General features: G+C 63.0%; 2 protein-coding genes across 3 annotated transcripts; one reads left to right on the forward strand and one right to left on the reverse strand.

Annotated features, from left to right (window-relative positions):
• Window positions 1-1,300: 1,300 nt before the first annotated feature.
• Window positions 1,301-7,403, forward strand: GAS2L1 (growth arrest specific 2 like 1). 2 transcript variants are annotated; one of them, XM_032140093.2, is made up of 6 exons: window positions 1,301-1,804; window positions 2,717-3,368; window positions 5,056-5,163; window positions 5,255-5,351; window positions 5,444-5,615; window positions 6,080-7,403. In XM_032140093.2, exons 2-6 carry the CDS (start codon window positions 2,736-2,738, stop codon window positions 7,113-7,115), a joined length of 2,046 nt encoding a protein of 681 aa, XP_031995984.1. In that variant the 5' UTR covers window positions 1,301-1,804; window positions 2,717-2,735; the 3' UTR covers window positions 7,116-7,403. The 2 variants fall into 2 exon arrangements, with proteins under 2 accessions (XP_031995984.1, XP_031995985.1); XM_032140094.2 differs by having other exon boundaries at window positions 1,651-1,804; window positions 2,689-3,368.
• A 138-nt stretch (window positions 7,404-7,541) lies between these two features.
• RASL10A (RAS like family 10 member A) lies at window positions 7,542-10,319 on the reverse strand. The gene is made up of 3 exons (XM_032140095.2): window positions 9,648-10,319; window positions 8,482-8,606; window positions 7,542-8,188 (listed from the first exon to the last, which is right to left on the reverse strand). Exons 1-3 carry the CDS (start codon window positions 9,864-9,866, stop codon window positions 7,921-7,923), a joined length of 612 nt encoding a protein of 203 aa, XP_031995986.1. The 5' UTR covers window positions 9,867-10,319; the 3' UTR covers window positions 7,542-7,920.
• Window positions 10,320-11,689: the final 1,370 nt, after the last annotated feature.

An 11,689-nucleotide genomic window follows, 5' to 3' on the forward strand; every position in this document is an offset into this window, starting at 1 on the left:
TTCTCTGCACGTCATCCCTGTCTCTGCCCTGGGGCTGCCTCCCTGCCAGACTTGGACAGCAGGCCCTGAGAGCTGGCTCTGCTTGGTTCCCTGCTGTTTTGCTGTTGATTTCCAGTGCCCAAAGAGACCCAGCACACAGTAGGTGCCACACAGGTGTCAGCCTTGAGGATTGCTAGTTATTGACTTCCTCACTGGAGGAAGTGCCATGCCGGGCGCTGAGGTGAGAAAACGCCTTTGAAAAGGTCACACAGGTCAGGCAAGTGGCTCATGCCTGTAATCCCAGCCCTTTAGGAGGCCGAGGCGGGCAGATCACCTGAGGTCAGGAGTTCGAGACCAACCTGGCCAACATGGTGAAACCTTGTCTCTACTAAAAATACAAAAAGCCAGGCGTGGTGGCAGGTACCAGTAATCCCAGCTACTCGGGAGGCTGAGGCAGGAGAATCGCTTGAACCCGGGAGGTAGAGGTTGCAATGAGTACAGCCACTGTACTCTAGCCTGAGCGACAGAGTGAGACTCCATGAAAGAAAGAAAGAAGAAAGAAAGAAAGAAAGAAAGAAAGAAAGAAAGAAAGAAAGAAAGAAAGAAAGAAAGAAAGAAAGAAAGAAAAGGTCGCGAGGACTCTGGGATGATGCCTGTTAGTGCCTGGCACCAAGAAGCCTGGCTCACAATAGGTGCTCAACCAATGCTGCTGATCCGTGGATGAGGGCGTCCCCATAATTGTCATGTTCAAATCCTGGCTCCACCAGCTGCTCTCCTGACTGTGCCCCAGTTGGGTGTGAGTGTCCCTCACAGAGGTGACACACCATTCCATTCAGGTCAAGGGCGCAGAGCAGTCCTGGCAGCGCACAGCAGGAGATTTACTGGAGCTCTGAGCCTGGCTGTGGTTGGCGGCTTCCCTGCAGGCCTGCCGCACCCGTGTAGCATGGCTGCCGCCCAGACCCGCCCGACGTTCCGCCCAGCCCAGCCGGCAGCAGCAGGGGGCAGGATTTCCCGCTGATCCCGGCGGTCCATCCTCCGCAGTTTAAAAAGAGCCCAGCGGGGCTTAACCCTCCCGCGTCCGGCCGGCCTCCGATGTCCCCTGTCCCCTGTGGAACTCCGGCCTTGGCCATCTGCCTACTTCTCTGAGCCTCAGTATCCTTATCTGTAAAACCGGTTCCCCTCATCTCAGGGTCAAAAACGAGCATTCAGTGAGCACAAGGAGCCCTCAGTCGCCAGGGCCATCCTCTCCCTCCCCGCGGCGGTGCCGGTTATCTGGCCAGGGTAGGTCCACCCGGGAGGAGGTGACTTTGCAGCCTCCAGCCGCTATCGCTTCCTGACTTCATCTTGGGAACAGGCCGTGCTGTGCGCCAGCCCGTGAAGCCCACCGTCCGGGGAGGGGGGCAATTAAAAGATCCCAACCTCCTCCCAGGAGACCAAAGAGGTTGGACGGGGCCCCGGGTACTAGGCTGGGTGGGGGTTGGGCGCCTGGGCCGGTCGCAGTTGTCTGGGGGCCCTGGGGCCCTCTGCGTCGAGAGCGCTCGAAGACCCAGGATTCCTGGCCCGATCGCGTGGGGAGACCCCAGCTTCTCCCCAGCCTGCCCCGCCGGCTCGGGGAAGGGGCGGCCCCTTTAAGAGCGCGCGGCCCCGCCCGCCCCCTCTGGGCCGGATCCGAATTCCAGGGAGGCGGGGCGGAGACGGCGGCGAGGAGGAGGCCGCGGCGCGGGACGGATCGAGCTGCGGCTCGGGCGGCGCCTCCCTGCGGCGGGCCCGGCCCGGCTCCGGCCCCCGCTGGGGCAATGCTCCCCGGGGCCGCAGGATGAGCCAGGTGAGCGCGGAGACCCCCAGCACTCCCCGGGGGCGGGGCGGGAAGCGGCGTCCTCGGCCTCTGTTCCCCGGGGCTGTGTGACCTTGGGCGGGCCCGCACCCTCTCTGGGCCCAGGGCCCGAGCACCGGCGGGGCCTTGCGGAGGCCGCTCTGAGTCCTGGCCCCGCAGGCACCGGCCTGGAGCGCTGGGGAGGCTTCTTGGAGGAGGCGGGGCCTGGCCCTGGCCCCGGATCGCCGAGACCGGCCACGCTGCGCCGCCTGGACGCCGGGCTCCTCCACCCACAGCTCTGCGACCTTCAGGAGCTCGGCCCTTTCTGCGCCTCAGTTTCCTCATCTATAAAATGGAGATAATGCCTCCGCGCGCTGAGCCCTAGCGCGGTCGTGCTGTTACACTATTGCTGCTGCTATGTCGTTGTTAATGATGGCACAGCCCTTATGGAAGGGGGGCCAAGGAAGGCACGGGGACCTTCCCACAGGACGTGGGGTGGGCACCAGCCCTAAGCCATGCACATAACCCACTCTGAGGTCAGGACCTGGGTTCCTTTTGTGTCCACTGGGGGCCTTAGCCGTTGTCTTTACTTCTCTAGGTCCCAGCCCTTCACAATGGGCGCGCCTCCCTGCCTGAGAGGGAGGCCCCAGCCAAGCCCTAGTTTCCACCCCAAAAAGCCACACAGCAAACACTTAATGGACCCTGAATTTATAAAAATTATCCCATAGAGTCCTATGAGGCAGGGAATGTTACTGTACCCATTTCGCAGATGAGGAAACTTGGGGCACTGACATTTCTCAGACCCAACATGTAAACCAGGCATTTGGCCTGAGTGACAGACTGGTGCAGGTGGCCAGCAGCTTAATTTGTACTGAGCGTTTACTGGGTCCCCACAGCGATCCTGAACTGTGTTCCTGCCCACAGTGATTCGGCCGGTCCGGGCATGGCAGACCCAGTGGCGGGCATCGCGGGCTCGGCGGCCAAGAGCGTGCGGCCATTTCGCTCCAGTGAGGCCTACGTGGAGGCCATGAAGGAGGACCTGGCCGAGTGGCTCAATGCCTTGTACGGCCTGGGTCTCCCGGGTGGTGGCGATGGCTTCCTGACGGGGCTGGCCACGGGCACGACCCTGTGCCAACATGCCAATGCCGTGACCGAGGCTGCCCGCGCATTGGCAGCCACCCGCCCGGCCCGAGGTGTGGCCTTCCAGGCGCACAGTGTAGTGCCTGGCTCCTTCATGGCGCGCGACAACGTGGCCACCTTCATCGGCTGGTGCCGCATGGAGCTGGGTGTGCCGGAGGTGCTCATGTTTGAGACTGAGGACCTGGTGCTGCGCAAGAACGAGAAGAGTGTGGTGCTGTGCCTGCTGGAGGTGGCGCGGCGTGGGGCACGCCTGGGCCTGCTCGCCCCACGCCTCGTGCAGTTCGAGCAGGAGATTGAGCGGGAGCTGCGTGCTGCACCCCCAGCCCCCAACGCCCCTGCCGCTGGGGAGGACACCACTGAAACCGCCCCTGCACCAGGGACTCCTGCCCGCGGCCCCCGCATGACACCCAGCGACCTGCGCAACCTGGACGAGCTGGTGAGTCCCCCAGCACCAGGTGTCAGGGACCCGACAGCACAGCCACTGCCTGCAATGTGTCCCTGAACCTCCCAGGGTCCACCCTGCTATCTGCAGAACAGTCTGCCCCACAAAGAGTGCACATGTTGAGCACCAAACCAAGGAATGTATACCTGACCCCAAGGAAATGGGTAGCCCACAGAGAGGGAGGTGCTGGGGAGATGACGCAGCCCAGCCGGGCCTGGGACAGGATGCGGGCTCCTGGCACGATCTTCCCTCGCTTTGTGTGCTAACTGTGCCTCAACTGAGATTGTGCATTCCTTCTTCTGGGGGGCCACATGATTGGGGCGCCTCTTCTGTGCCCTCCCTGCAGTCAGTCTTAGGCAGATGTGCCCACAACCTCATGGAGGCTCGAGGTTGAGTGGGTGTTGTGATGCTCAGTTGAGACGAGGCATGGAAAAACCTGGGCAAGGTGCCTGGCACACAGTAGGTGCCCCAGGGGGCTCTGCAGGTCTCCCCACTCCCCAGGCACCCCTGGGAAGCCTAGCTGGGTTGCTGCTGTTGCTGGGAGCAGGGATCCTGTTTGGAATTACAGGATTCGTTCCACTCTAAGCATAGGAAGTGCTGGGCCCTGCCCCCAAGTCTCTCCTCTCCCAGGATCTGGGTGGCCCCTGCTACCCCTGAGGGTGGACCAAGAGTTTCCTTCTTATCAGAAGGTCAGGACTACAATGTGCCTGCCTGGGAGGCGCATAGCGGATGGCAGTGGGCAGAGCCTGGGGCCCCACCCCCTGTCCTGGACCAGGGTCACTCAAGGCCCCACCTGCTTATTTCCTCTGGCGGCACCACTGCCGCTGTGGGCGGGGAGGCGGGCAGGGCCGCCCACATAGCCAGCTTGGCAGCGCTCTGGCTCTGGTGGGGGGCTGTATGTGGTGTGTGCTCACTCGGCCAGTGGCCTGTGTGTGCGTGTGTCCGATGTGTCTGTGGTATGCCTCCACATCAGTGCCCACCCAGGGACATGGGGCCCCCTGCACCTGTGTCCTGTAGCCTGCCTGGCCTTGCTGTGGGCCCCAGCCTTCTTGTCTGGGAAGTGGGTGAAGCGGGAGTGAGGACGGGCTCTGGGGCTTCCCCAGGTCTAGGGGCTGTGGGATGTTCGTCACCGGGTCTCAGACCATGACCTGACCACAGCCCCATCATCTCATCCTGGGCAGCTCCCTGGGCCCAGAGCGCCAAGAAAGGGGAGCTGGTGAAAGGTCACGTATGGGCCGGGCGTGGTGGCTCGCGCCTGTAATCCAGCAATTTAGGAGGCCGAGGCGGGTGGATCACCTGAGGTCAGGAATTCGAGACCAGCCTAACCAACATGGAGAAACCCCATCTCTACTAAAAATACAAAATTAGCCGGGAGTGGTGGCGCATGCCTGTAATCCCAGCCACTCGGGAGGCTGAGGCAGGAGAATCGCTTGAACCTGGAAGGCGGAGGTTGCAGTGAGCCGAGATCGTGCTGTTGCACTCCAGCCTGGGCAACAAGAGCGAAACTCCATCTCAAAAAAAAAAAAAAGGTCACATGTGGAAGCTGTACCCCATCCGGGGCAACACCGCCTCCATCCGCTTCCCCGGAAAGTCTTCCTTCCTCTTGACCCTGGAATGGCTGACATTAAGCCCCAGGAGGAGGACTTGACCTCTGACCCCTACCCTCTCTCTCTGGCCTCAGGTGAGGGAGATTCTGGGCCGCTGCACCTGCCCTGACCAGTTCCCCATGATCAAGGTGTCGGAGGGGAAGTACCGTGTGGGGGACTCGAGTCTGCTCATTTTTGTGCGGGTAAGGGCCTGGGGCCGCCCCAGCGGGCAGCAGCCAAGGTGGTGGGCGGCCGGGCGCCTGGGGCACAGCCGTGACCTGCCCACACCTGCAGGTGCTGAGGAGCCACGTGATGGTGCGAGTGGGTGGTGGCTGGGACACGCTGGAGCATTACCTGGACAAGCACGACCCATGCCGCTGCTCCTCCACTGGTCAGTGCCGAGGTGGGGCTGGGGCTGGACGGGCAGGGGACTCGCTTCTGTGGCTCTGTCCCTCACATGCTGCCTGTCCTCTCTCCCTGCAGCTCACCGCCCACCCCAGCCGAGGGTCCGCACCTTTTCTCCACAGAGGGTGTCGCCCACCCCCAGTCCCCGCCCTGCTAGCCCAGTTCCCGGGAGTGAGCGCCGGGACTCCCGGCCTGAGATGACTCCCATTAGCTTACGAAGCACAAAGGAGGGGCCCGAGACCCCACCCAGGTGAGATGCAGGACGAGGAGTGAGGGGTCCAGAGGGTAGGGGGGCGTCAGCCCTGGCCTGCATGATGGGTTGCCTGTGCGCCAGAGTGACTCACACCCTGGGAAAAGTTCGCGTGGGTGGGGGCGGGCCTGGCTTCCCATCTCCATGGCAACCCAACCAACCCATCAACACAGCTGGGGCGGGCCCTGTGGCTGGGCGGCAGCCAGTCCAGCTCTTGCTTCCTCTGGCCCGTCCTGGGAAGGGGGGTGTCTAGAGCCCAGGAAACTACTTCTTTCGTGGCTTTTGGGGCTCTGGGCGGCTGGCTGGAGGAAGCTGCTCACTTCTCCCTGGAAGTCCCCAGGACAGACCGATGCCCCTGACAGCCCCGTCCACCAGCCACATACCCTGCTGTTTCTCTTCCTGCCTGTTCTGCATGCCGGTCCTTCCGTGGTACCCCATCTGTCTCTCTTGTCCCCCTGCCCCAGGCCCCGGGATCAGCTGCCCCCCCATCCCCGCTCCCGCCGCTACTCCGGGGACAGTGACTCCTCAGCCTCCTCCGCCCAGAGCGGCCCCCTTGGTGCCCGCAGTGATGACACAGGCATTGGCCCCCGGAGGGAGCGACCCAGCCGGCGGCTGACCACAGGCACCCCAGCCTCTCCGAGACGGCCTCCTGCCCTGCGCAGCCAGTCCCGAGACCGGCTGGATCGCGGCCGGCCCCGGGGGGCCCCAGGAGGCAGGGGAGCCCAGCTGTCGGTCCCCAGCCCTGCCCGGCGGGCCCGGAGCCAGAGCCGCGAAGAGCAGGCTGTGCTGCTTGTGCGCAGGGATCGAGACGGGCAGCACTCATGGGTGCCAAGGGGCAGGGGCAGTGGGGGCTCGGGCAGGAGCACCCCCCAGACTCCCCGTGCCCGCAGCCCTGCAGCACCCCGGCTTTCCCGGGTCTCCAGCCCCAGTCCAGAGTTGGGCATCACACCGGCCAGCATCTTCCGCACACCCCTGCAGCTCGACCCGCAGCAGGAGCAGCAGCTGTTCCGGCGCCTGGAAGAGGAGTTCCTGGCCAATGCCCGGGCCCTTGAAGCTGTTGCTAGCGTGACCCCCACTGGACCAGCCCCTGACCCAGCTCGGGCCCCCGACCCTCCAGCTCCTGACTCTGCCTACTGTTCCTCCAGTTCCTCCTCTTCGTCCCTCAGCGTCCTGGGTGGCAAATGTGGCCAACCTGGGGACTCTGGCCGGACGGCCAATGGGCTGCCTGGGCCCCGAAGCCAAGCCCTTTCCAGCTCCTCCGATGAAGGTAGCCCCTGCCCTGGCATGGGGGGGCCACTAGATGCACCTGGGAGCCCCCTGGCTGGCCCCGAACCCTCGAGGACCTGGGCACGGGGTCGGATGGACACACAGCCAGACCGTAAACCCTCACGCATCCCCACGCCTCGGGGCCCCCGCCGCCCCTCCGGACCCGCAGAGCTTGGGACCTGGCATGCCCTGCACTCAGTCACCCCAAGGGCTGAGCCAGATTCCTGGATGTGATGGACCAGCTCAGCTGTCCCCGGACCCCATCCCTTCTCCTTTTCCTTTGTGGCCTTAACCCCTCTGCATCAGGGAGCCCCCTCTGCCTCTTGAGTACCAGACCTCATGGGACCACACCCCTTGGGACCACATGGCACAATGGGACCTCTGTTGTACATTCCAGTTGGGGGATGAGCGTTGCTATTTAATTACTAATATTATTGAATGCCTTAGAGAAGGCCGGGCGAGCCCGGTGTTCTGAAGACCTGTGGCCCTGCAGAGCCTCTTGACAGTAAAGTTTTGCTCCAGCCACCTGTCTGTTTCTTGGGGACTCCGCCTTGGGGCCATTCAGACCCTTTCGAGGACCCTGGAGTTAACTGCCTGGAGGCCAAGCCTGGCAACTCTGACCTCTAGGCTTAAGGCGTTATCCCGCCCAGCCCAGAAATCCCAGGTGCACTCAAATTATTTTCCCTTTTATTATCCCGCGATAGGTGTGGCATAAAGAATATGTCCAGTGAAGCTCCAGGAGCAGGCTGCGTGTTTCCAGTCAAATTCATAGCCAAGTCCTTTCCATCCGATGGGACTGTGACCCCACTGAGGTCCCAGAAAGGGCTGGCCATCTCCAATGGAGCTTGGGACCTGGTTGGGTCCAATGAGGTTCAAAAAGGGGCCCGTCGCTTAGGAGACTGGGTTGGAACTTTCCTCATCCAATCAGGGCGAAGACTGCCCTGTCCAGTCCCAGTGAAGTTGGGTAATCCCGTCCAATCCAGGTCCCTGGTTGTCCCAGTTACAAGGTGGGGCCCATGGATGGCATTGTCCAATCGGGTCACATGAGGCTGCAGCGCGCGGGATGCAGCGCCCCCTGCAGGCGCAGGGCCGGGTGTGCAGGGCGCGCGCGCACCAGAGCGCAGCGCAGCAGCTCGCGGAAGAGACGCAGCACGTGCCAGTTGTACTTGGCTGAGCACTCGAGGTAGCCGCAGCGCCATCCCCTACGCACCAGGGCGGCCAGCGCGCGCCGCGGTCCGAAGCGCAGCCGCTGCCTGTCCCGCTTGTTGCCTACCACGAGGATGGGCGCTTCGGGCGCGCCCGCCGGCCTGGGGGCCGAATGGAGATGAGAGACGCGGTGCCGGGGACCCCACGGCCGGAAAATTCCCCCAGTGGGTATACACACGCAGGCGCATTCCCTTCCTACGGCCAGAGACACCCCCCGCCCCAACGAAACCCCAGGCCCATGTGGGCCAAAGAGCACATAGAGCTTAAGACCTTCCCACGGGCGAAGGCCTAAGCCTCGGCCCACGACGTTGGGAAACCCTACACACTCTCCTCGGGCAAAGGCCCTGCCAGACCTGGTCCTAGCTCCCCACCTCCAGAACTGCCGGGCCCCTACCTGGTCTCCGCGATGCGCTGCCGCAGGGCCTTCACGTAGTCGAAACTGTCCGGGCTGCAGATGTCGTAGACGAGCACGAAGGCGTCCGTGTCCTGCAAGCTCCAGTCCTTAGCGTCTGGCCACTCCTGGGGACAGGAGGCCGGGGTTTGCGGAAGCCTCCTTTCCACTCTCCCGCTCTCGAACCCTCTGAAGGGGCCTGGACGCTAATCCTCAGGCCAACATCACCCCCATACAGACCTCTGTGCCCCTCCCCCAAGCTTTCCGGGCCCTGTCTCCTCATGACCACCAGAGTAAAATTTTCCAAATCGTGCCTGGAGCCTGTCAGCCACCCTCCTTAATCCTTGGTCTCCCCTCTGTTTACCCCGAATCTTCCTCTTTTCAGCTTTCCCCAACTCGGCTCAGGCCACTCTCCTCCCTAGATACTCTCGGTGCTTACCACTGCCTCTAAGACTAATTCCAAAGCCCTTGGCCCGAGCCCCGTGGTCCACCACGCCCCAGACTGTCAGCTGTAACCGTTTATGCCCGTAGTATAAGCACCTGCTGGTCTTTCCACCTGGTATGTTTTTGCCACTTCCTTTACTCAGAACTTAACTCGGTCTTCCAGGTTCAGCTCAAATGCCACTCCCTCCAGGAAGCCCTGCTTAATCCTGCCTGCTCTTTCCTCTTCACTGCTCTAGGGTCGGAGGTCTGTCCTTTACTTTGCACAAATTACTAAACGAGTCTTCGCTCCAGGGCACAAAAATGATAGAGCAGAGAATGAACCCCTCCACCAGCCCCCGTAGAAAGTACACCCCTGCTCCTGACCCCAGTCTCTCCCATTGTAGCTCTGCTCAAGGCCCCAAACACAAAACGCCACACTCTCGGGAAGGCACCGCTATGCACCACCACGAGCTGCTCCACACCCCCAGCGGAGGCAGGCAAAGGTGGAGGCGCTCACAGGAGCAAGGGAACGCCCCTGGGCAAAATCGCCCGGCCTCCAGCCTGGGCTTGGGCGTCTCCAGGTCGGCGGGAAGGGCTGAAACGCAAGTATCCCAGGACGCACACACATCCCTCCATCCCGGAGCACAGCCAGGCGCCCGAGGCCTCCACGCGGACACGCACGTGTGCACCGAGCACGCACACCCCTCACACTGTCACACGCCCCTGCTCGCTCCTCGAGCCGCTACCTCCGGACCCCCGGGGCTCGAGCCGGGGCCAGCGACGTCGCCGTCGCGGATGCTCAAGTCGTAAACGGCGCCGTCGAGCAGCACCGCGGGTCGGTAGAGGCGCGGCCCGTCCGTGGGCCGGTGGCGCTCGGGGTAGTCACCGAACAGGAACTGGCGGATGATGGCCGTCTTGCCCACGCCCGGGGCGCCTAGAACGGCCACCCGCAGGCTACCCCCCATGGCCGGCCGGCGCTGCCGCTCCCCGCGCTGGAAAGCCTCATGGGCTGGCGCCGAGCCGTGCGCCCCCCCGGCCGTGCGCCCCGCGCGGTCTGCCCGGTGCGCCACGGCCCCGCCGCGCTTCTCGTTGCCCCTCGGAGCACCGAGACCGGAGAGGGCAGGCCCGAGGCCGGAGCTGGCGGCAGGAGGGTGGATAGACAGCGGAGTGGGCAGACAGGTGGCGGGCGCGCGAGCGGCTCGGGCGGGTGCCGAAGCTCGAGAGAGAGCAGACCCGGAGCGGCGCTCAGACACCGCCTCCGCCCCGCAGCGCCAACCCAGGCGCCGGCGGCCCCGCGAGGCCCCAAGTCCAACCCCTCTCGCGGCGCGGGTCCCGCAGCGGTGCGGGGCGCGGGGGGCAGCGCTGCCTCCCGGAGCCTCTGTGCCTCTGTTCTTCTCTGGTTTCCGCGCCTGGAGTCGCCGCCCCAGCCGCCGGCGCGAGCGAGCGGGGCCTCCCGGAGGCGGCGATGAGGTAACCGCCCGCCCCTCCCACCTTCCCCCACCGCCCAGGACGCCCCTCCCAGGAAGGGTCGCAGGAAGGTGACTGGGGGACAGAGACCCCGGAGAGGGCCTACCCCCTCCTTACCCCCTCCGCGTGTCCCGCTCCTCTCACCCGCTCCAAAATAGAAGCCCCTTCCCACCCACTGCCGCGGCCGCTCTTCCAAACACTGCTCGCCCCCACGCTGGCTCCCGACAAGCCCCGGCCCCCGGAGTCAGGCCGCCCGGGGTCCGAATTGGGGGGGCGGCTGTGTGACCTTGGGCGAATCGCCGCACTGCGCTGGGTCTGCGCTCCGCATCTGTCACAGGCAGACTCCTCAAGAGGCTCCGACCTTTTCTTGAGAGCCTACTATGTGCCAGGCCCATTACCTACGTGATTCTCGAACCTACAGCCTCAGCCTGGCATCGCTGGTTGAGAGAAGAGGAAACAGGCCCGAGAGGGGAATCTGCAAGGTTAGAAGAGCAGTGGGGGGGCCCTTGAAGTCTCCTCTGAGGTCCCTCCTACCTTCTTCCTGCCCACGGGGGTAAATGGTCCACACTAGACAATATTCAAACGGCCGTCCTTGGGGGGAAGTGGGGACAGAGGGGTGCCGAGACCACAGCAGCTTAGCCCCAGATCCCTGTCCCAACAAGGCTGGAGGTGACTAAATAGAGAAAGATCCAGAAATTGGCCCACTCCACCTCCATCACTACTAAGGTCACGTCCTGCGTGAGTTGCAACCCGCAGCTCCTTTCAAAGGGGTGCAACCTGCAAAACAGGCGCCCAGAGCCCAAGTTCCCCCTCCCTGGAGCTAGTGGAGAAGCTCCTGCCCCATCACAGCTTGGAAAGCCTGGGTTAGCCCAGCCCCCCATCCTCCGCCTCTACTCTCCTCCTCGCTGTGTGGGGGCTCCCACGTCTCTGACCTGCACATGGCAATGCTCAAGAAATGGCCGCAATTCACAGATATCTCTGCACTGACTAAGGAGTTCATTTATTTATCCCCTTAACAAATATTCCAAATCTTATTGCTTGTCAAGAGGCTGAGATAGATTTAAAAAACAGAAAACAGGAAAAAAAAAAAAAGGTCTGCTTTGGGAGAGAGGGTTCTAGAACAAATGGGATCTAGGGACTTGAGTCAAAGCACAGACAATGTACCCACACCAGCCCAGGGGAAGTAGAAGAGCTAAATTCTGAAGGGGAAGGAGACACATCCTCCAGGGAGCCTGTATGATGACAACCAGAAAGTGTCTCCAGAACAATGGCTGTGCTTTCATCCTCCCATGCTGGATCAGGGGCTGGGGTCTGCTTCCAC

The sequence above is a fragment of the Hylobates moloch genome, unplaced genomic scaffold (genome assembly GCF_009828535.3).
Source record: "Hylobates moloch isolate HMO894 unplaced genomic scaffold, HMol_V3 SCAFFOLD_19, whole genome shotgun sequence".
Lineage (NCBI taxonomy): Eukaryota > Metazoa > Chordata > Mammalia > Primates > Hylobatidae > Hylobates > Hylobates moloch.